Source organism: Oryzias latipes, chromosome 5 (assembly GCF_053564925.1).
Source record: "Oryzias latipes strain Hd-rR chromosome 5, Olatipes_Hd-rR_3.1".
Classification (NCBI taxonomy): Eukaryota; Metazoa; Chordata; class Actinopteri; order Beloniformes; family Adrianichthyidae; genus Oryzias; species Oryzias latipes.
Window position 1 is genome coordinate 18,443,745 of NC_136241.1, and position 25,995 is coordinate 18,469,739.

Sequence of the window (25,995 nt, forward strand, 5' to 3'; positions counted from 1 at the left end):
GTGTACTTAAGTAAAAACGCATCGCTATGGAGTTGTGCCATAGACAGGCTGGTCCTTTTTAAAGGGCAAAATGTTTTCGGGGCTTACTTTTGTTATGATGAATTTTACATCAATTCATCATTATTTCATAGACATTTGAGACAGGTTGGTGTTAAGAAATCTTGTGTCCCGAATTTAACCGCAAGGGGAAAACTCTTAAGAGATTTAGGTGGCATACTCTTAAGAGATTGTGTTGACTTTTCCCTGGTTTGTCAGTCACTCAGATTTGGTGAAACCTCAAAAGAGACAGATGAACTCTAAATGCAGGGCTCTTTTTGAAATGTCAATTTTGGGGATTTTCTTTTATCTGACTTTTAATATATTGGTGCTCTATCCTATCACTTCTTTTTTTTTTTTTTTTTTTTTAACTTGTCCTGTCCAACAGCTGGGCAGGCAGATGAGAGCTGAGGGCCTCTTGTGTTGGACATATTTTACTTTAACAAGAGGGGTTATTAATCTTCAGACAAACCAAAGGTATGTCTGAATAACCCCTTTTGTAATTGAGGCCAAACTTTATTCATTTCAACCATGTTTGAAAATCTTTGGTGTTGGACCGGACGGAAAAGGAAAGAAGGGAAGAAGAGAGAGGGATGTTAGAGGGGGGGGGGGGGGGGTGATAGTGAGAGGGGGGGGGGGGGGTTAGACCATGAAGCAGCATAGAGCAGACAGGTTTACTGGTTGTTTATCATTACGGTACGGTTCAAATGTAGTACAAAAAGGGCGGGGCCTGTTCGCACACACTCAAATGTTATCAACACACCTGGTAGCTGCAAAAAATGTTCACATGTCAACATGTACACAAAACAGATAGTGTTCACGAACGCATACCTATGCCTTTAAACCAACTAGTGTTGGTTTAAAGGCATATCACTTCTTCTGTAAAACGAGGCTGTTGTCTGAACTTTGCTTGATGCAGTTCAGAGTTCAAATCCCGTAAATTCAGAAGTGTTCATTGTTCACTTCTTACCTTAATAAGTAAATGTTTTATTTGTCATTGTCGCCAGTCTGTTACTCTCCTGCCAATGTGCCCCACTTCTCTCCACATGGGTGCATTCATCAAGATGATCTTGAGTGCTTTTGTGTGTAGATGGGTTTGCTCGAATACTTTATTGTATCTCAGAACCTCAGCGAATACTTGCTCATTGTTTGGGTTCTATCTTTTTCTTGTATGTTCATGAAGAAGAAGTAGAATAATAGCTTGGTAGGTGCATTGTTTGGAATTGTCTCTGGAGTCCTACTGATGATAATCACTTCAGAGAGAATGTTTCTAGGGACTGCATGCCAGCTGCCTGCTTTGCTGCCAGTATGTCATTAACCATTTACTGTTTTCTTCCGGTGCAGACAAGGAGCACTTAAATTACTCATGTCCCCATCAAGACGGCAGCAGTATTAACCTTATCTAATGTCTGAAATAAACCTTAATAGAGCTTATAAAATAAGCAAAAGGACTCCCACAGATTCAACTTTAGCTAGTTATGTTTCTGTACTTTCAATTTTCTTGTGCTTGAGATGTTTTTTTTTATCATCGCTGCTTTCCATTTGTGTCTTGCTATGTATAGTCAGTGCTGCGCCATGACATTATCACAATAGTCTTAAAGATCCTTTTAAGTTCAGAAAGCACCTATGGTCAGAAATATAATTGATGGACGCAAAGTCACCTCTAAGAGTCTGTTTTCTTCCAACAATGTTTTTAGCTTTAATAGAAGAAATAACATTCAGCCAGCAGTCAGAACTCGGCATAACATGGGTAAAACTGTCTCTGAGTGGGACAAGTGAAAATGAAATCTTTGCTTGTAATGCTGATTGAAGAGATTTGTTTTGTTTCTTTCTGCAATCTGAAGTCAGAAAAGCGTTGCAGCCATTAAGAAGACTGCAGTCAAATGATCCATCATTTTTGCGTTCGCGGTCAGTCACTTGTCACTTTTGGTGATGACAGAAAGAGATTCAGCCATGCCTGTTTTGATAATGGGGGAATCTGGAAGGGATTTTAGTGCTATTGCAGGAGTGTGCGAAGCAGAGGGATAATGGTAAAAGGAGATGCTTAGATCTCTGTCTGAAAGATCCTTTTTGTTATTTGCAAAAAAAGCTGCTCAACAGTGTTGCATATATCTCACAATTTGTGGAGCTGAGCAGCACACACATCTTCACAAAGGAGATAAAATAAATCTTGCTCTTCATGAAAATGTTCCTAACCTCATACCTTAATCAACTTAGCTATAAACCTGCTCTGTCTTAGCACCTATGTTTGAATATGATATGATAAAGCAACATATTTAGGAAGTAGGAAAAACTTAAGCTAACAGTTATAAAGCAAAAAAATGCATTTCATAATGAGTCCCTTGCTGCCTGAATGTGAAGTTACATTTTCTTTTTGGAACTAAAAAAAAAAAAATCACCTTTTTGATACAAGCTGTCTGTAAGTTTGGTTCTTGCATTGCCCTAGGTTCTTTCCATTTTCTGGTGTCTTGCCTCAGTTAACTGGCAGAGCCAGGGGGGGCACCTCAGGCCCCACCTGACTTCTCCAATAAGCAGTTGTTATTTTGGGAAGTCTGTATAGCTGTATAGCTTCTTTTCACTTCTTTTCATTGTTCTCAGGGAGTCACATTGTCTGGTTTGGGCTTCTCATTAGTTAGTTACTTTCTAAGGTAACCACGAACAAAAGTGTTGAAAATCAACCTACTCTTTATAAAGCAATCAGTGACTATGCTATTTTCCACGTCATTAGTAATTATTAACGACTATTTTATAATAGTAGCCTATATAGCTCTTTTAGTGGCATAAGAGTAGTTGATTTTGTAATTTTTTGTTATTCTACATTTAAAAAACAACAACGACCTTATCCTCTTGGGTTAGCTATCAGAGCTTGCTAAGGTCTAAAACTACATACCAGCCTCCCAAAAATGCATGTTTTCAAATTGACTAAACCAATGTATGTTATGGAGCCCGTGTCCTGACATGGAAAAAATAAAATAAAAAGATATTAATTTGTGGGAGCAAGATATTAATTTGTGGGAATGAGATATATTTTATTTTTTCCATGTCAGGACACGGGCTCCGTAGTATGTTCTATTGTTAGATTAAAAAAAAAAAAAAAGTTATATTTTTCCATCTTATAACCATTACATTGAATTTGACCAATATTTCCTCAATTTAATGTCTTCACCATAGGGATCTGTATGGCAAATAAAACTTGAGATACATGTAATTTTTAGTATTTCGAGACTGACTCTAAGTGGCAATCACTAGTTCGGCTAGATTAAACAGCTAATTGGTTTCTTAAACAATAATAGACCAAATTGTAGTAATTTTAGCCATATTGTTTGTCCAATTCTAAATTTTTGGCTGTTATTTCTGCTTTATATGATGATGGGTGCTTTTTTTCTGTTTGATTTTCTGCATTTACAGCTATTTCAGCTAACAGTTTAGCATTCTGTCTGTGATATATAAATACAATTTACTTACTTGATTATATTTTAAGCAATAAGAGGAACAGTTTTTGGGAATAACGCAAGCAAAGGGAATTGACATTTAATTAGTTTTACCTGATCTTTAAAGACCCTATCCAGTCATCTTTTGATCTATTTTAAAAGTGTTCCCAGTGTTCTTTTAATTGTGATTACCGGTATGCTGTTTTTTGCCAAAATAAAAAAAAAAAAAACCCTACACCTGCTCGAGCGAGTCCAGTTGTGGTAAAAATGTGCGCAGATGCAGGTTTATGGAGGAAGGACGGATCCAGATCCAACTGAATAATATAAAATGAAGGAGTTATGGTCAATGTTCTAACTGGCTTCTTAACTATCACTCATGTCTTTTATATTTGTGTTCTCTGCATCCTTTTGGAAACTTTGAAGTATTTTATCATAGCAGCAAACATGCTTATAACATCAAAATTAGTTTTTTTTTGCTATTTTCTTGATAATCCAAATATATGGTGAGATATTTGAGTTGTTTTCCTTTCGTACACAAACAGTTGCTGCCACAGAATGGAACAATGACAGTGTTATAACACCTCAGCAGTTAATATTCCAGGCATCTCTCTTCTGCCCCAGCATGGCGTCTTTCGCTTCATTCAGGAGAAAAACACAGCAGGGCTGCAGGGTGAGTTAGGTGAGATGTACTTGAAACTTTAAGGGTAAAAGGTGAGAAACTTTAGCAGGTGATGAGGTGATACAAGGTAACTGCCATACATTAGTTAATTTGATGTCAATTTGAGCAGATTCACATAATCTTCTGGGTTTTTTTCTTCAATTCAAATTAGGTTTTTATTAATCATTTTTTAGTATCATTAAAAAAAACACAGAGGCATTATTTTGCACATAATAGCATTGAGGTTTTAGCTTGAATTTTGATCACATTTATCAAGGGTTATTTAAATGATATTTTGATATTTTGTAGGTGAGTTCATTTTGGAAGAACTGAATGTTCATGATGTTGTTTTTTTTTGCAAGCATTCTGAAAACCTTTTAAGTCTATGTTAAGTGAGATGTAATTTTTTTGTTGTTTTGAATTTGGGCAATACAAATAAAATTGAATTTAATTGACACCACTCCCTGAATCTTACTCCAACAATGAAACCTTGGTTTTGCTATATTAAGCAGGTCATTTCTGATTAATTTCCAGCAGAAATATGTAAACTGTTAATTATGTCCATTTATCGAACACAAACCTTTGGTTCACTGTCAAGTAAGTTGATATAATTTCTTTAGTTTTATTTTATTGTGTCTGAGTGATAAAACCAAATTGTGGTCCTGCAGTCTTTAGAAACAGTAAATTAATATAAAGAGCTAAATGAAGGAGAAATTTTGGAATTTTGTGTAAAAAGTACTTTCTGTAGTGGATTAAAACTTTAACTTTGCTAATGATCATTATATATCTATATTACTTTGAAAATGTTAAGAGTAAATGGTGTATGCTTATCTAGCACCTTTCTACCTTTGTACCATCACTAAAGCCTAGAGTAATTTACAGTCATAAGCCTCATTCACTCAAGCACACTAATGCCAGGCAGGGCGCTGACCGGACCACCAGGAGCAATGTTGGGTTCAGTGCCTTGCCTTTGGACGATGTGGGGAAGAAAGGAACTAAGCCTGCAACCTTCTAGACAAAGGTCAACGGTTCTCAGCTGAAATCCAACTCCAATTTTATAGCCATGTTGATGAAATGCAGTGTTGTAAAAGCCCTAGTATATCTGTAAACCAATGACATTCAATGGCAATGACATCCATTCAATTTTTTCCTATTTAACAGAGTAACTGTTGCCCACCTCTTCAAAGGACTATAAGTCCCACTTTCTGAGTTGGTTTCTGAGCTGAGAAACTGTTAAGGTCAGGAGTTGTTCATTTGGTTCCTAGTTATTCTTCAAATACATATAATCCTCGAGGTGTGATCTTAAGTGCCCTTTTCACACTTTTGGATCTGTGGTGCTTTTTGGGTTGTGATTTACGTTGTCACAAGGGATCCAGTGTTGGTGTCATTAAGCAGTGAGGCTAGTTTGACATTTTCATTAAAGAGTCAGAAGAAAACTCAAACTATGGCCTAGTTTGGGGGTTTATCAGCCCCTCCCTAACAACTCCTCCCATCATTGCAGTATCTTAATGGAGGCACATACCTGACACAGGTTATCAGTAGTACAGGAAATTCAGGAACAGAAGTAGGACACCAGCCCTCAAGGACAGCAGTTGGACATGACTGATTTTACGGATTACAGTTTTACCTATGATCTTTTTTATAAAAGGTTGTGATGTTGAAAACTGGGTTATATTTTACATCATCTTCCGTTGAAATGGTTTCTAATTTAACTGTAGAAAAATAATGTTATCATAATGGAAATGAAAGAAGCTGAACCTTAAGGAGCACAAAGAATTTACCAGGAACATTTAAGTACTTCTTTTCAAACTCCTGGTTCAGACATCAATACTTATGATAGGATTTAAGGCAGTCCTAAATGCTTTCATCTATTATATAATCGTTTTTATTGCACTCAAAATAGTTTGGAAATGTCCTTCATATTTCCTGCGTGAGCTTTTAACCTTTTCAGTTTGCAAAGTGCTTAGACTTCTGTTTCCAAAGTTGTCACACTTTGCTGCGACCTAATTAATGGAGCAGATTAGGAGATTTTGCTTGTCCTAATCTCTCCTATATCACAATGAAACATTTTCTTATCCACTTAGTTCTGTGTATGCTTTACCTTATTAAATAGCCGTGTCCTTGTGAAGTCATTGCTGGCACAACAATCAGAATTTTTAAGACTATTGTATCTTGACATTGTCAGTATAAGTGAAATCAATTGTGTTCCTATTTGTATGTATTCTAGTTGTTAAAGAAATACAATTACTAGAATATAATTTACATGCTATTTCTGAATTCATCTCATAGTCCTTGTTTTCGTTTAATTTAATGCTCCCTCTTTTCTTAATAACTCCCGGAACGCCTTGGTTGTGAAAACATTTGCATGCATGCACACATGGTTATTTGTCCTCCTGCACTTGCACACCTGTGCTGGGAGTCTGTCTCTCATGCAGCCTGGTTCTCCCTCTGTGCGTCTCTCTTTCACATTAAAAAGCCAATTTCTTTTTAATAGCAACAACAGCTGGAGCTGACAGGGCTGGTGTCTACTGATGGAGCAAACTGCTTCCGAGCTGTCCTGCAGCTAAGACTCAACTACCTGCCTCATTAAAGAAAAAAAGAGTTCATAGCATGGGGAAGACGAGGAAAGTGTTGAATGTACATTTCAAAACAGGTTGTAGGCATGTTTTAGAGTTGTGCAATGGGAAATGTCTCAACAGTAAAGTCAGATTCTGCTGTGTTGTTGAGGAGAAGAAAAACATCCTCTTTATATGGAGCTAAGAGAGATACCATTGTAAACTCTTTTAATTCCCACATTCCCCATTCACTTGCTCGTCAAACCCTTACCCTACTTTGTTCCCCTCTCACAGTGCACCTGGCTGAATCCCAGGAGATGGCTGAATCTACAGGAGTACCAGAGCAAGAAGCTGATGCAAGAACATGGTGTGGCAGTACAACGCTTCTACGTTGCCGACACAGCTTCAGATGCTTTGGATGCTGCAAAGAAACTTAGTGAGTATTAGAAACACTGAAGCGCAAGCAGCCATGGATCCCATCTACTGTAGTGGTCTTCTAAAATCTAGATAAATTCTGAATATTTAAAAAAAAATAATTACAATTTGTACATTTACTGTTTTTCTTCACAACAGTTTGTTAATTTTCTATGAGAAACCATTATGTTTTTATTAAAGCCTGAATAAAAGCCCTAGTCAAGTCAATTCAAAGCCTTACCCAGTCCTTTACGGCTTGATAAAAGTTGTCTGCAGGCGAAAAATTGACAAATCTGTTCGGGGCATGCAGGTTCCCTGCACAAAACAGCAAGACTGTTTACCACTTGGTGATCCCGTAGAGAAAAAGTGTTCATGTACATATTATTTGGCGGGCTAGCTGCTAGCAACAGGTCGTAGCAAACACCTATGAAAATGCATGGCTAAAGTAAGGTTGAAGTATGTGAAAACAAGCGTGTCGTACAGAATATTTCTTCTTTTTTTAATCCCACCCCAAGGGAAAAGTGTGTGCTGGCTTCTTGCAGATTCCTTGCAGGCTTCTTGCATACAGGCTGACTCAGGTGAAGACTCTGGGTGTCATCCTAGATAGCTCATTATCTTTTCAGTCCCACATCAAAAACATTGCTCGGTCAGCCCATTTCCATTTTCCTAACATTAATCGTCTACGCCCCTCCCTCACTGTCCCCTCTGCTTCTATCCTGGTTCACAATCTGGTCACTTCCCATCTAGATTACTGTAATTCCCTCCTCTTTGGTCTCCCTCAAAAAACCTTCAATAAGCTCCAATTGGTCTAGAACTCAGCTGCCCGCATCATCTCCAGAACCCCCTCCTTCAGTCACATCACCCGGGTTCTCCACCAGCTGCACTGGCTTCCCATAACCTTCAGAATCAAATTCAAACTCCTCCTGGTCACCTTTAAGGCCCTCCATAACCTGGCCCCTCCTTATCTCTTCGGCCTCATCCATTTCAAAACCTCCTCTCATTCCCTCTGTTCAGCTCTCTTTTCCTCCGGCCAGACTCCTCACTATGGGAAGCAGAGCCTTCAGCTGCTCGCCTCCCAAACTCTGGAATTCCCTCCCTCCTGATCTCCATAACATAGACTGTCTAGCAGCTTTCAAATCTAAACTCAATACCCACCTGTTTATGTCTGCCTTCCCATCCTGATTCACTTTTGATTTTTCTTTTGATATTTATTGTCCTTTTAATGATTATTTTTAACCTTTGTTTGTACAGTGTCCTTGGGTTTCATGAAAGGCACTTTAAATAAAATGGATTATTATTATTATTATTATTATTAATAGTTTTGGAAATTCAGTGAAAGGTTATGGACAGGTTTTGGAAAGGTTCGCTAAAAAGTGTACGAATCCTGATGTATGTAAATACAGTCAGTATGCAACACTAGTTTATCCGACTTGGGCAAATTCTGTGTAGACCAACAAGTAGTTGCTTCAGAGATCGGTTTATGATTCTGCAGTTCTATCCTCAGTTTTGCCTCACAGCTACACGATGATCATCTCAAAAGCACCTTCCTAACCACTATCTCAGTAGCATGGCGGGAAGAGCGAGTGAGTGATGGGGGGAATTGATTCTACAACCTCCTTTTACCAATGACTGTAAAAATAAGGCCCAATGCCACCTGGCCTGGCACTCATCACCTCATATTAGGCAGCTAAAACACCAAGTGATTACCGAGCTCAACTGCAGCTCACCGCTCCCTTAGGCAAGTGTCACATCCAGCGAACAAATGAAGCATACTCAGGTGTGTGACAACCAGTGACACATTAACTTTACCTTAACACTCTCATTCAGGTCTGCAACTCATACCATCCACTGTGTTCTGCCAGCTTATGGTGACTTAGGATCCTCAGAAAATACAGCAAAAGATGACAAACTACCTTTTTTTAACTCTCTTTCCTTATTCTTTTGCCAAGTTGGCATCACTCTCAATATTTAAATGACGAGGAAAACTGAACTGTTCTACAGCCTCCTATACAACTTAAAGTCTATACAGACCTTAAAATCTTATTACAAAAGACATTTTTACTGGTGCTTAATTTTGATTGTGTTCTTTTCTGTCTTACACTTTGCTTGCTTAGTATCTCACTTGATGTCCCTCTATCTGTCACACACCTGAATGTGTGAAATGCTTTTTCCGTATCCACTGGGAAAGCATTGAACTGTATTCTGGCGTGTCCAGGAACAACTTTGTGGTTTGACCACCGAAGAAACCCTTGATGTTTGGAGCATGGACACCCTGGGTCCCATTCATAATTCCTTTTTAGTCAATATTACCAGGACATGGATTCAAACCCACAACTTTTTCAAGTCTCAGGACATTTTAACTCTACACCAATGTACACCAATGAACTGGTTGCTTGAAAAGTTGCTTGGGATAACAGCATTTTGCCAACTGACAATTGTATTACTAAAACATGAGGTCATGATCCTGAGGTTTTTGTCCCGGTTACCTATCAAAATCATTTTCTCACAATTCAATTTAGATGCAGGTTTGTACTTAGAATTAGTATGAATAGTGTAAAGGAGCAGGTGGTTTACAGCATATATGGGGGGACCTTGTTAGTTCTTGGTTTTTTAGTCCCAGCCACAGGTTTGTATTTATTTGCTTTAGTTATTAAGAAATGAGGCTTTATCAAGTTGAATTTGAATCTTCGTCTTGTAGATAGATATAAGTGTGAGCGTGTGTTTTATTTTTGGAGGGGTTAGTGGTGATGCCTGCTCTGTTTTTCATCACTGCTTTCAACCATGCTAATTTGTTTTATAACCTTTTGCATTGAGTTTTCATGCTTTTGGTGTTTTTTCTATCTCTTTTTCAAGAGGCTAATATTTATTCTTTAATAGAATTTAGATTATAGCTACATGCGCTCTCGTGAAGTTGGGATCAGCGACGGGAACTATACTTGTACGACAAATTGTCAGGAATGCATTGCATTTGTGTGAACAAATACAGGTCTGCACACATACCTATGCATCTGCACACAACTTTGTTCACACTGTTCCGTCTTCCTCTTTTCTTTTTTGGTTTCTGCACATCAAACCATCTGACACAAGCAACATATTTTCCCCCTAGTTGATTTATATTTTATTTGGTGTTCTTTCAAAACATAGTAACAGCTTTTTGAGCATATTCCGGTGAGTTTCTAAGCCAGCAAGGTGTCTGTATAGATGCAGAAGCACATAGCTATAATAAAAATATACTGAATACAGAGGAGATGTTTTTTTTTCTATATATTTACTTTGTTGTACTCGTATAGATAATGCTGTAAAACAAAAAAAAACACAAATTAAAGAGAAGTTGTGAAGACATAGATATTTTAAAAGCTCTCAGGCAACAATCAGCGCATGGTATAGTACTAGGTTTGCATTCAAGAGGTCCTACTAAAATGGACATGGCTGGGTTGTTATAATGCACTTTGTTTGGTTGAAATCAAATGTGCATAAATATATGACTCCATGTCTGTAGTTCTAAACTATGTTGGTTTTGTTTTTTTCCCCCTGTATTTTAAGCTCAGCTGTGGAGGATTTGCAACTTCTTTTATGTACCACAGCTTTGCAAAACATGAAAGGACCTTTTTTTTTAGGTAATAAACAGCAGCTTCACATTCACGTTAATGTAAAAAAGGCCCTGAATACAGAGATGATAATATTTTTTGTAAATTCACAGCCAAATTGAAAATACATGCCAGCATAAGTGCTCACAGTGGTTTGTGGATGCATTTAGTAAATTGAAATCTGTGTTCCTACTGTGTGTTTCAGACCTGCTTGGTCATCTCATCTCCATTAGTGCATCCAGTCTTATATGGAATCCTTGCTTGAGTGCTTCACATTTTTGTTTCCTGTGAATTTGCTTTAATAAAGCGGTACAATGAGCATGTGCAGATGCTTCATTTCTTCTAAATACATATCCTGTATGTGACTGGTTGTAATGGCTTGTGTTAGGTCATGCATTAATCCAGCAGAGGGTTAAGGTGAGAGGGAGGTTAATGACCTCTTTATCTAAGCACCGTTGCACCATTACACCAGCTGAGAATGGCAGGCTCCGACTTGTGGGGCATGAAGAGAGGGCATTGTATGAGGCCAGCTCTAAAATGCTCTGTTTGATGACTTTACACTGTGGAAGACATATGGCTTTGCTCTGTACAGAAGAGGTTGATGGTTAATATTTTTTTTTTTAAGAGGCCCTTCCTTCTTTTGAGTGAACTGTTAAAGCATAAAAACACAACTGAATGACATTCATTGCTTTTCAATGCAAGCAGAGACAAAGCAAACATGAACTACAACTAGAAGTCCATACTCGCTTAACCACTTAGGTTGACAGTTCACTAACAGCTATGTTACACAGAAAGGCCTACAACTCAACTCATGCACTATTAAGTGGTCCAGCTTCATTGCAATTGACTGAATTATTCCTTTGTGACTGTCAAAGCAACCTAAAACTCAACCACTGAAAGATAAAAAAAAAGCCTTATATGGATCCTCTGCGGTCTTGTTAGAAAGTTTCAATATAAAGGGATATATACATAGAAAAAACGGTTATATTTCTGTGATGCTATACCCAATGAAACCTCCAGAAAGTTATAAGAAAGTCCAAAGCTCTTCTACTACACAGACAAAGTGGAACAACGCCTGTTGTGTCCTTCAAAAGCCAGTAATAATGACCTTTATTTTTATTTTGTACATGTTTTTAAAAAGTTCAGATTTAAATAATTTTTCTACACTATGTTAGTCTCATCAGTTTTGTGATACAAGAAGTGTGCATACTTATTGTGGGTGAAGATGTGTGGTTGCAAATTTCAAAGTTAGACTAAGTAATGTCTTACATTATTGCATTGCTTGCTTGCTACTCACTTTCTGCTGGTAAGATATTGATAAATGCTTAAAGCGTCTGTTACTTTAGTTTGTCCACCCAACTTTTATTGCACAGTGTTACATTAAATTAGATTTTAGATGTGGAATTGTTTGGAACCTTCTGTTTTTTTAATTATTGCTTTGAAAAAATGTGGCACAAGCTGTAATCCCTTAATGTATTTTTCTGTCTGACAGCCTTGATAAAAAAAACGTTATTTATCAATAATGTTACCAATGTTAAATGTTTGTAATGTCAACTTTGCATATTTTAGTTTTTAGTTGTCATGTTATGTCCTTGTCTCAATGGGAAACTGCTTTTCAATAATGTTTACTGCTTGTTTTACCTCATTTCAGTATTTTAAAAATGACTTTTTCAAAAAAGTAATAACAATTTGAAAGTATTTTTCTGTTAGATGTAAAAATAATTCTTAAAGCAAACATTTTACAAACCTTTTTTTGTTTTGTTGTGTGTTGAAAAAGTCTGAGGTGCTTCAGAAATGAATATAAATGTTGTTTTCGCCTTTTGCAACAAGTGCAATGGCCGTGTACATGCACAGGAATATACATGCTCACACACCCTTCTTCATCCAGAGAATATGATTATGCAGTCCACTTTGTGTGTCGCCACACGCTTGACAGATGCACCTGTTGAGCAAATCTTGATGGATTTTCTCTCTAAATTCCAAATCAAACCCATATTTTCCCTCCCTCTTCTTCTTATTCATGCCTGGCAGACCTCCTGCTTCCCACACAAAACACTTATTGACAAAATGGTGATGGAGGAATTCATAGCTTCACAGTCACATCTTTAACGCATGCTGAGCCTTAGTATGAATGTGAGGAAAATATACTTGTATACTGTATATATGGTGCATGCGTGCGTGCGTGTATGTATAGGTGTGTGGTCTATCACTTGAACACATTTTTAACATTTTTGTGATTTTTAGATTGACTTTTGGGTGTGTGTGCGTGTGTGTGCGTGCGTGCATTGCTTGTGTTTGTGTATTTATAGGTGTGTTGTCTATCACTTGAACACATTTTTAACATTTTTGTGTTTATATTTGTGCTCATATTTTCTTTGACTTCAATTTTTTTTCTGGTTTCATGCATTTTTTAGATTGACGTGTGTGTTTGTGCATGCGTGCGGGTGTGTGTGCGTGCGTGCGGGTGTGTGTATGTATAGGTGTGTTGTCTATCACTTGAACACATCTTTATCATTTTTGTGTTTATATTTGTGCTCATATTTGTTTTGACTTTTATTTTTTTTCTGGTTTCATGCATTTTTATGGCCCGCAGCACTCACAGAGTGCAAGGACCATATTGTAACTGGTACGAGGGTCGAACACTCAAAAAGGTCCAAAACGTCAAAAAAACGCGTCAAAACGCCAAAAAATGGGGTCAAAAGTCGCCCAAAGCACACAACGACACGACAATTGTGTAACGCAACAAAACGCAACAAAAATAGACACACACACGCACAACACCCCGCACAAACGACAAAATTGTAGTCGCAAAAATGACGACAAAAACCCAAAAAAGCCCCAAAAAGCCCTCAAAAGACGGGTTTAAAGCCAAAACGACATGCCCAGCCTATAGTAAAAGACAGGCCGCATTGAAATACATAGGCCACCTGACTGCAAAAACTTCTATATTGTTTCTGCTTTGTTTCATTATTATTATTATTATTATTCCGCTTTCTATCTGCGCCTTTGAGCTCAAATTTGACCCCCGCCACATACCCGAAAACTCACCAAAATTGGCACACACCTGGGATAAATTGAAAATGAATTTTCGGCAAAGAGAACGTCACCCCCCCCACGACGATGACATCACGGCGAGCGTTCCCGTAAAAAAAATGAATGGGCCGAAAATCGCTTATGGGGCCAAAAAAAAATATTTTGAAATACAGTTACAAAACCAAAACATGCGTGTTGGAGATATCCCAAAGAAGTTATGAAATCATTATGGGATGGCCACACGACCTACGGCTTGGCGGCCATTTTGTGGCGAACTCAGAGAAATGGCGATTTTCGTGTTTTTTCACAATATGGGAAAACGACACTTTTGTTCAAGCGATTTTCACGAAATTGCACACACATGCCACAAACACGATTCTACAACTACCAAAGAAGTTTTGTTGACCTTTGACCTTGGGAAGGGGCGGCCATCTTGAATTTTCATAAAAAAGCACCTTTAGTAAGATATTCAAACGAAAACTCGTCCTAGGAATTTTCATCGATCTTTTTGAAACTTCTTGGGCATCAATGGCAATCAATTGTGGACAAAATGTTGGAATTAAAAGTTGTAGATCTTGAAACGCGTGCGCGTGGCGAATTCGCAACCGTCGCCATTTTAGCTAGCTTGCACATATTTTATCGGAATGTCGTGAAAATGAAATATACGATTCCCTGGGCCACACTGAACAAAACGATGTCAGATACGACAAAATCGATAAAGGAATGTGGCCGTGGTAAACAAAAAACGATCACAAAAAAAAGTGCTGACTCGGCTAAAAAAAAAAAATTCGGATTTTTTTTTTATGAATCGGCTAGCGAAACCCAGATAACTTTGTCGGGTATATCCAAACAAAGTTTTGAAATCATTACGTGATGGCGACACGACCTACGGTTTGGCGACCATTTTGTGCCAAAATCAGCCATTTTGTGTTTTTCGCGTTTTTACACAATATGGAAAAAGGAACTTTTTTTTTGAGCGATTTTCACGAAATTTGACTCGCATGTCCGTAGCATAAGTCTACAATTACCTCTGGAGTTTCGTCGACCTTTGACCTCGGGAAAAGGCGACCATCTTGAATTTTCTATAAAAAACACCTGTGCCATTGGATTCAAACGTAAACTTGTCGTTGGAATTTTCAGCGATCGTCTCGAAACTTTTTGGGCATCAATGGCAAGCTACTGTGGAAAAAATGTTGGAATTAGAAGTTGTAGATTTTAAACGGCGTGCGCGTGGCGAGCTAGCAAAGTGGCGCACTGTTATAACTCCCATGCATTTCAATACAATACAGTGAAAATTGAATGCATGCATTAATGCCTGAAACAGAATACATTGAAAAACACTGGATATGGACATATAAGGAATGTGGGCGTGGTTAGCATAAAACCACTGTTGCTAAGGACAACAAAAAATGTACTTTTACCGATTTGTCCGAAACTGACGTCAATCTGTTCGTCCTCCCGAGGGGACCAAAACATAAAATGGTTGCTATGGAGATAAAAACAACAGAAAAGCCGCCATTTTGGAAAAAGTGTTTTTTTTTATCAACTTATGACATATAGCTCTCACCAATGGAGGAATGTGTTTTTCTGAGTCAGTTGATGATGCTGATCGCTATGCTAGCACTTTTAGCTATGTTAGCATAACTAGCATAGTTAGCATAATTAGCATTTTAGGTAATGTGTTTTTCTGAGTCAGTTGATGCTGATCGCTATGCTAGCACTTTTAGCCACATTAGCATAGCTAGCATAGTTAGCATAATTAGCATTTTAGGTAATGTATTTTTCTGAGTCCATTGATGATGCTGATCGCAATGCTAGCACTTTAAGCCACATTAGCGTAGCTAGCATAGTTAGCATAATTAGCATTTTAGATACAGTGTTTTTCTGAGTCAGTTGATGATGTTGATCGCAATGCTAACACTTTTAGCCACATTAGCATAGTTAGCATTGTTAGCATAATTAGCAAATCCAGCCTTGACTAGCTTTTAATTTGCGGGCTGTGAGGGCGGTGAAGTCAGCGGTGGTGCGTAAAGTTGGGCGTGGGGGCGGGTTGCGTCTGCGGGCCATACAACGCCGCTTGCGGCTTTAATTATGGCCCGCAGCAGTCATAGACTGCAAGGACCATATTGTAACTGGTACGAGGGTCGAACACTCAAAAAGTCCAAAACGTCAAAAAAATGCGTCAAAACGCCAAAAAATGGAGTCAAAAGTCGCCCAAAGCACACAACGACACGACAATTGTGTAACGGAACAAAAATACACACACACACGCACAACACCCCCGCACAAACGACAAAATTGTAGTCGCAAAAATGACGACAAAAAGCCAAAAAAGCCCCAAAAAGCCCTCAAAAGACGGGTTTAAAGCCAAACAGACATGCCCAGCCTATAGTAAAAGACAGGCCGCATTGAAATACATAGGCCACCTGACTGCAAAAACTTCTATATTGTTTCTGCTTCGTTTCATTATTATGGCCCGCAGCAGTCATAGACTGCAAGGACCATATTGTAACTGGTACGAGGGTCGAACGCCCAAAAAGTCCAAAACGTCGAAAAAACGCGTCAAAACGCCAAAAAATGGGGTCAAAAGTCGCCCAAAGCACACAACGACACGACAATTGTGTAACGGAACAAAAATAAACACACACACGCACAACACCCCCGCACAAACGACAAAATTGTAGTCGCAAAAATGACGACAAAAACACAAAAAAGCCCCAAAAAGCCCTCAAAAGACGGGTTTAAAGCCAAAAAGACATGCCCAGCCTATAGTAAAAGACAGGCCGCATTGAAATACATAGGCCACCTGACTGCAAAAACTTCTATATTGTTTCTGCTTCGTTTCATTATTATTCTTCTTCTTTCTTTCTTCCACTTTGAGGCAAAATTTGACCCCCGCCACATACCCGAAAACTCACCAAAATTGGCACACATCTGGGATAAATTGAAAATGAATTTTCGGCAAAGAAAACGTCAACCCCCCCACGACGATGACATCACGGCGAGCGTTCCCGTAAAAAAAATGAATGGGCCGAAAATCGCTTATGGGGCCAAAAAAAAATATTTTGGAACACAGTTACGAAACCAAAACACGCGTGTTGGAGATATCCCAAAGAAGATTTGAAATCATTATGGGATGGCCACACGACCTACAGCTTGGCGGCCATTTTGTGGCGAACTCAGAGAAATGGCGATTTTCGTGTTTTTTGACAATATGGGAAAACGACACTTTTGTTTATGCGATTGTCACGAAATTGCACACACATGCCAAGACCCTGATTCTACAATAACCAAAGAAGTTTCGTTGACCTTTGACCTTGGGAAGGGGCGGCCATCTTGAATTTTCATAAAAAAGCACCTTTAGTAACGTATACAAACGAAAACTCGTCCTAGGGATTTTTATCGATCTTTTTGAAACTTCTCAGGCATCAATGGCAAGCTACTGTGGACAAAATGTTGGAATTAGAAGTTGTAGAATTTGAAACGCGTGCGCGTGGCGAATTCGCAACCGTCGCCATTTTAGCTAGCTCGCACATATTTTATCGGAATAGCCGGAAACTGAAATATGCGATACCCTGGCCCACACTGAACAAAACGATGTCACATACGACAAAATCGATAAAGGAATGTGGCCGTGGTAAACAAAAAACCGTCGCAAAAAAAAGTGCTGACTCGGCAAAAAAAATTTTTTTCGGATTTTATTTATAAGAATCGGCTAACGAAACCCAGAAAACTTTGTCGGGTATATCCAAAGAAAGTTTTGAAATCATTACGTGATGGCCACACGACCTACGGTTTGGCGGCCATTTTGTGCCAAAATCTGCCATTTTGAGTTTTTCGCGTTTTTACACGATATGGAAAATTGAGTTTTTTTTCGAGCGATTTTCACGAAATTTGACTCGCATGTCCCTAGCGTAAGTCTACAATCACCTTTGGAGTTTCGTCGACCTTTGACCTCGGGAAAAGGCGGCCATCTTGAATTTTCTATAAAAAACACCTTAACCACCAGATTCAAACGTAAACTTGTCGTTGGAATTTTCTTCGATCGTCTCAAAACTTTTTGGGCATCAATGGCAAGCTACTGTGGAAAAAATGTTGGAATTAGAAGTTGTAGATTTTGAACGGCGTGCGCGTGGCAAGCTAGCAAAGTGGCGCACTGTTATAACTCCCATGCATTTCAATACAATACAGTGAAAATTTAATGCATGGATTAATGCCTGAAACTGAATACATTGAAAAACACTGGATATGGACATATAAGGAATGTGGGCGTGGTTAGCATAAAACCACTGTTGCTAAGGACGACAAAAAGTTTACTTTTACCGATTTGTCCGAAACGGACGTCAATCTGTTCGTCCTCCCGAGGGGACCAAAACATAAAATGGTTGCTATGGAGATAAAATCAACAGAAAAGCCGCCATTTTGGAAAAAGTGTTTTTTTTTATCAACTTATGACATATAGCTCTCACCAATGGAGGAATGTGTTTTTCTGAGTCAGTTGATGATGCTGATCGCTATGCTAGCACTTTTAGCCACATTAGCATAGCTAGCATAGTTAGCATAATTAGCATTTTAGGTAATGTGTTTTTCTGAGTCAGTTGATGATGCTGATCGCTATGCTAGCACTTTTAGCTGTGTTAGCATAACTAGCATAGTTAGCATAATTAGCATTTTTGGTAATGTGTTTTTCTGAGTCAGTTAATGATGCTGATCGCTATGCTAGCACTTTTAGCCAAATCAGCATAGCTAGCATAGTTAGCATAATTAGCAAATGCCGTTTTGATTAGCCTTTATCAAAAGTGGGCAGTGAGGGCGGTGAGGGAGGCGGTGGTGCGTAGATTTGGGCATGGAGGCGGTGGTGCGTAGAGTTGGGCGTGGAAGGCGGGTTGCGTCTGCGGGCCATACAACGCCGCTTGCGGCTTTAATTATTATTACGTTTCTTCTTTCTTACTGCGTCTTTGAGCTCAAATTTGACCCCCGCCACATACTCGAAAACTCACCAAAATTGGCACACACCTAGGATAAATTCAAAATGAATTTTCGGCGAAGTGAACGCCCCCCCCCCCAAACCCGATGACCTCACAGTCGGCAAAACCGTAAAAAAAATGAATGGGGCCGAAATCTCAAATGGAGCCGATTTTTTTTTTTTCAAGATACAGTTACGAAACTAAAACACGGGTGTTTGAGATATCCTAAAGAAGTTTTGAAATCATTATGGGATGGCCACACGACCTACGGCTTGGCGGCCATTTTGTGGCGAACTCAGAGAAATGGCGATTTTCGTGTTTTTTCACAATATGGGAAAACGACACTTTTGTTCAAGCGATTTTCACGAAATTGCATACACGTGCCACTAACACGATTCTACAACTGCCAAAGAAGTTTTGTTGACCTTTGACCTTGGGAAGGGGCGGCCATCTTGAATTTTCAAAAAAAGCACCTTTAGTAACGGATACAAACGAAAACTCGTCCTAGGGATTTTTATTGATCTTTTTGAAACTTCTCGGGCATCAATGGCAAGCTACTGTGGACAAAATGTTGGAATTAGAAGTTGTAGAATTTGAAACGCGTGCGCGTGGCAAAGTCGCAACCGTCGCCATTTTAGCTAGCTCGCACATATTTTATCGGAATAGCCTGAAACTGAAATATGCGATTCCCTGGCCCACACTGAACAAAACAATGTAAAATACGACAAAATCGATAAAGGAATGCGGCCGTGGTAAACAAAAAACGATCGCAAAAAAAAGTGCTGACTCGGCTAAAAAAAAAAAATTCGGATTTTTTTTTTCTGAATTGGCTAGCGAAACCCAGATAACTTTGTCGGGTATATCCAAAGAAAGTTTTGAAATCATTACGTGATGGCGACACGACCTACGGTTTGGCGGCCATTTTGTGCCAAAATCTGCCATTTTGAGTTTTTCGAGTTATTACACAATATGGAAAAAGGAACTTTTTTTCGAGCGATTTTCACGAAATTTGACGCGCATGTCCCTAGCGTAAGTCTACAATCACCTCTGGAGTTTCGTTGACCTTTGACCTCGGGAAAAGCCGGCCATCTTGAATTTTCTATAAAAAACACCTTTACCACCAGATTCAAACGTAAACTTGTCGTTGGAAATTTCATCGATTGTCTCGAAACTTTTTTGACATCAATGGCAAGCTACTGTGGAAAAAATGTTGGAATTAGAAGTTGTAGATTTTGAACGGCGTGCGTGTGGCGAGCTAGCAAAGTGGCGCAGTATTATAACTCCCATGTATTTCAATACAATACAATGAAAATTGAATGCATGCATTAATGCCTGAAACTGAATACATTGAAAAACACTGGATATGGACATATAAGGAATGTGGGCGTGGTTAGCATAAAACCACTGTTGCTAAGGACAACAAAAAGTTTACTTTTACCGATTTGTCCGAAACTGACGTCAATCTGTTCGTCCTCCCGAGGGTACCAAAACATAAAATGGTTGCTATGGAGATAAAATCAACAGAAAAGCCGCCATTTTGGAAAAAGTGGTTTTTTTATCAACTTATGACATGTAGCTCTCACCAATGGAGGAATGTGTTTTTCTGAGTCAGTTGATGATGCAGATCGCTATGCTAGCAATTTTAGCTATGTTAGCATTACTAGCATAGTTAGCATAATTAGCATTTTAGGTAATGTGTTTTTCTGAGTCAGTTGATGATGCTGATCGCTATGCTAGCACTTTTAGCCACATTAGCATTGCTAGCATAGTTAGCATAATTAGCATATGCAGTTTTGACTAGCCATTATCAAAAGTGGGCGGTGAGGGCGGTGGTGCGTAGAATTGGGCGTGGAAGGCGGGTTGCGTCTGCGGGCCATACAACGCCGCTTGCGGCTTTAATTATTATTCTTCCCGTTTCTAACGGATCCGTAGATCGCAAATTTGACCCCCGCCACATACCCGAAAACTCACCAAAATTGGCACACACCTAGGATAAATTGAAAATGAATTTTCGGCAAAGAGAACATCACCCCCCCCACGATGATGACATCACGGCGAGCGTTCCCGTAAAAAAAATGAATGGGCCTAAAATCGCTTATGGGGCCAAAAAAAAATATTTCGAAATACGGTTACAAAACCAAAACACGCGTGTTGGAGATATCCCAAAGAAGTTCTGAAATCATTATGGGATGGCCACACGACCTACGGCTTGGCGGCCATTTTGTGGTGAACTCAGAGAAATGGCGATTTTCGTGTTTTTTCACAATATGGGAAAACGACACTTTTCTTCAAGCGATTTTCACGAAATTGCATACACATGCCACAAACACGATTCTACAACTGCCAAAGAAGTTTCGTTGACCTTTGACCTTGGTAAGGGGCGGCCATCTTGGATTTTCAAAAAAAAGCACCTTTAGTAACAGATACAAACGAAAACTCGTCCTAGGGATTTTTATCGATCTTTTTGAAACTTCTCAGGCATCAATGGCAAGCTACTGTGGACAAAATGTTGGAATTAGAAGTTGTAGAATTTGAAACGCGTGCGCGTGGCGAATTCGCAACCGTCGCCATTTTAGCTAGGTCGCACATATTTTATCGGAATAGCCTGAAACTGAAATATGCGATACCCTGGCCCACACTGAACAAAACGATGTCACATACGACAAAATCGATAAAGGAATGTGGCCGTGGTAAACAAAAAACCGTCGCAAAAAAAAGTGCTGATTCGGCAAAAAAAAATTTTTCGGATTTTATTTTTAAGAATCGGCTAACGAAACCCAGATAACTTTGTCGGGTATATCCAAAGAAAGTTTTGAAATCATTACGTGATGGCGACACGACCTACGGTTTGGCTGCCATTTTGTGCCAAAATCTGCCATTTTGAGTTTTTCGCGTTTTTACACGATATGGAAAAATGAACTTTTTTTCGAGCGATTTTCACGAAATTTGACGCGCATGTCCCTAGCGTAGGTCTACAATCACCTCTGGAGTTTCGTCGACCTTTGACCTCGGGAAAAGGCGGCCATCTTGAATTTTCTATAAAAAACACCTTAACCACCAGATTCAAACGTAAACTTGTCGTTGGAATTTTCTTCGATCGTCTCAAAACTTTTTGGGTATCAATGGCAAGCTACTGTGTAAAAAATGTTGAAATTAGAAGTTGTAGATTTTGAACGGCGTGCGCGTGGCAAGCTAGCAAAGTGGCGCACTGTTATAACTCCCATGCATTTCAATACAATACAGTGAAAATTGAATGCATGCATTAATGCCTGAAACTGAATACATTGAAAAACACTGGATATGGACATATAAGGAATGTGGGCGTGGTTACCATGAAACCTCTGTTGCTAAAGACAACAAAAATTTTACTTTTACCGATTTGTCCGAAACTGACGTCAATCTGTTCGTCCTCTCGAGGGGACCAAAACACAAAATGGTTGCTATGGAGATAAAATCAACAGAAAAGCCGCCATTTTGGAAAAAGTGTTTTTTTTTATCAAATTATGACATAGCTCTCACCAATGGAGGAATGTGTTTTTCTGAGTCAGTTGATAATGCTGATCACTATGCTAGCACTTTTAGCCACATTAGCATAGCTAGCATAGTTAGCATAATTAGCATTTTAGGTAATGTGTTTTTCTGAGTCAGTTGATGATGCTGATCGCTATGCTAGCACTTTTAGCCACATTAGCATAGCTAGCATAGTTAGCATAATTAGCATTTTAGGTAATGTGTTTTTCTGAGTCAGTTGATGATGCTGATCGCTATGCTAGCACTTTTAGCCACATTAGCATAGTTAGCATAATTAGCATAATTAGCATTTTAGGTAATGTGTTTTTCTGAGTCAGTTGATGATGCTGATCGCTATGCTAGCACTATTAGCCACATTAGCATAGCTAGCATAGTTAGCATAAGTAGCATTTTAGGTAATGTGTTTTTCTGAGTCAGTTGATGATGCTGATCGCTATGCTAGCACTTTTAGCTATGTTAGCATAACTAGCATAGTTAGCATAATTAGCATTTTAGGTAATGTGTTTTTCTGAGTCAGTGGATGATGCTGATCGCTATGCTAGCACTTTTAGCCACATTAGCATAGCTAGCATAGTTAGCATAATTAGCATTTTAGGTAATGTGTTTTTCTGAGTCAGTTAATGATGCTGATCGCTATGCTAGCACTTTTAGCCACATTAGCATAGCTAGCATAGTTAGCATAATTAGCATTTTAGGTAATCTGTTTTTCTGAGTCAGCTGATGATGCTGATCGCTATGCTAGCACTTTTAGCCACATTAGCATAGCTAGCATAGTTAGCATAATTAGCATATGCAGTTTTGACTAGCCTTCATCAAAAGTGGGCAGTGAGGGCGGTGAGGGCGGTGAGGGCGGTGGTGCGTAGAGTTGGGCGTGGAAGGCGGGTTGCGTCTGCGGGCCATACAACGCCGCTTGCGGCTTTAATTTAGATTGACTTTTATTGTTCATTCACCTCAGTCTGCCAGTGCTTCCACATAATGTCACTACCTGAATTGGAATAAAACTGAGGGGAAATCATTCTAATTTATATGGCTGTGCTATGACTATTCAGTGTTTTTCCGTTTGAATGTCCAATGTTATGTATGTTTGTTTGTTGGATTATTAATTTGAACTGTTGCGTTTTTGAGCAATCGGAAGCTACCTTGAGATTCATGAGTCAGGGACGTGTGTGCAGGTTTGATCATTTCTCTATCTATATGTATACTGCAGGACATAATGCCAGCAGGCAGGGCACAAATGAAACTAGTGGAGTCTACAGAGGCATCTGAGCCAGGAACGGCTAGTTTCCCAGGATTGGGTGGGACACACCGTTGAGGGAGGTAGAGAATGCTTATGGTGATGTGGGTTGAAGTGGGACCTCCAGATACAGACAAAAGGAATTGCTGACAAACATGGTTGCTACCCCAGTAAATATGAGCATGACAAAGTTAAAAAAGATCAACTTTTGAAAAGAAGAACTAAAAAAAAGTGAATTAAGGCTAGGCCTGCACAATATACCGCAAATTTATCATTATCGCGACATCAAGCTGTGCAATACGCATACCGCAAAAGACGGCGAAAATCGCAATAAATGGTTACCTCAAATGTGCAAAAAAAAAACTCATGGCAGCCTGAAATAGTGAACAAATGAAATTAATCCCTTTATGCATTTAACCAATCGGAAGGACCCGTTTACCTTGTTGATCAATCAGATGGAGGCCTTTTATGTTTGATGTTTGCGTCCTACGTCGACAAGGGTCATTTGGAGTATAATTTTTAAACTGTTGCAGTGAAATGTAAATGATGTTTTTGGTTGTTTGGCTATTTGTTTATATACCGCAAATTATAACGTTATCGCGATATTTATCACCAATATCGCATATCGCGAGTTTTCCTCATATCGTGCGGCCCTAATTAAGGCTAAGGTCTGTTACTGTTGAAGCATGACTGAGAAAGATGAGGCCTGAGTCTTTGTTTCTTTTAATTATTGTTTAGTCAGTAATTTGGTTTTATATTAACTAGAAATAAACGAATTAAAAAATAATTTCGGAAAAGAACAAATGTTTGAAAAAACTATGCAAAAAATGTTATAATGTGTACATTATTTTAGCAAAATAGTTTTAAAAAAGAACTCTGTCAGACAACAATGTTGAACCAAGGCACAACAACCTGTGTGTGCTATTAAGTGACTAAACAAAGATAGAAGTTTATTATGGTCATTCTAGAAATTCTCAATTTTTCTTGAGAATCCAGCTTCCAGTTTTTAACTTTAGTTGCAATTGCAGACTAAAATGAAATGCGTTTCACAAATTTTTCCAGAAAGCGAGACTACTGAGGGAAGAACCAGCCATTCATCATGCACTTAAGCCTTCCTTAGCTCTTTCACATAATTGACCATTTGTATTTTCTGTTGAAATATAAAATAGCCAGATTCTTAGAAGAAAATGATCAGAACATAAAGAACATCAAAATAAGATCGATCAACCATGGCACTTAAACAAGAACTAGCTTTTATAATATGACAAGCAATTGCTTTCCTGATAACAATACAGCGTGAAGCAAAAAAGGAAGAACTATCTGCAAAAAGATTTTAGAGAATGAAAAGTGGCTTATGATGACTCTGAGAAACGAATTTTGGAAAATCCTAGAGCAGAGAGAGAGTAAAATCTTTTCTAGGAGGATTTGGATGTTTTCCACCTACAGATGACTTTGATGGAGCAAGCTTTAAAAAATGGGGCAACTGTTGGAACTCATGAAGGGTTCATGCCAAGACCTCAACTCAAACATGATGCTATTTTTTAATTTTTTTTTACAAGAGCCAGAAACCATACTAGCTTTGCTAACGCAACAACTAGAAAATGAGATTCTCTTAATGGAACAGATAAGTTTCATACAAGACATCAGCTTCATTAATGGTTGATGGTTTTGAAGCCGTACAAAAGATAAAACCTCACAACAAGGGCTGTGCAAAGATAGACGCTTGCTCACAGGAGCTAATGAAGAAGCTGCAGCTTATTAACAGTGTTAAAGCTCAGCAGGATGCTCTTTGCCAAAACCATGGGTAAGGAAATTGCTTTCCTGACAATAACATTGTCTGGGAGGAAGCTGAATTTCTAGATTGAATTGGAGGACCTAAAAACTCAGCTCAAAGAGAAACATGGACTTATTGATCAAGCTTGATTGCTGAAAGAATTCAGGCTTTTTTTTAAATTGTTGTATATGTTCTTCAATCCTAGATGTAGGAAGAGGGTGGTGTTGTGACAAAGGAGAAGGAGAGGCGGATGAAGAGATTTGCATTGTTGTCTCCAGGAATGTAAAGACAGAGCTTTTTCAGTACTTTAACAAGTTGAACCGAAAAGAAATGTTAAGACAATTGTTTAGTTTGTTGTATTTCTTGACCATATTAAATAGAACCATTTAGTTTTGAGAACTTCATCCATCATATACACCTTACAGTATGTTTTTGTTTTGCAGTTGTAGAAAAATCCAGACGGAAAGTTTCAAAAGCAACGCTGCCTGACCTTACACACACTCACAACTTGTCACCATGTCCCAATAGAAATCATGACCACAGCCACGGATGGGTGAATGGAATGCCTTAGTCATATGGCCACATAAGGGGGTTGACCCATACAGGTGCTGCAGGGTTTTTGGTTGTCTGGGCAGTCGACAGGTGTGGCCACATCTTAATGGTAGCATAGGTATGTTTTGCAGTTCCCTTGAGAGGTGTGCGGCCACCTTAAAGGATGTAATTAAAATAGAGTGTACGATTGTTGGGCTTGTGGTTAGTATATCATATTTGTAAG

General features: G+C 38.8%; 1 protein-coding gene across 1 annotated transcript in view; it reads left to right on the top strand.

Moving 5' to 3' along the window:
* suclg2 (succinate-CoA ligase GDP-forming subunit beta) overlaps positions 1-25,995 on the top strand; it is a 136,113-nt gene that overhangs the window by 13,167 nt on the left and 96,951 nt on the right. Inside the window, exon 2 of the mRNA XM_078947330.1 lies at positions 6,975-7,116. Coding sequence (XP_078803456.1) covers positions 6,975-7,116 — 142 coding nt within the window. The remainder of the gene's footprint in view (positions 1-6,974; positions 7,117-25,995) is intronic.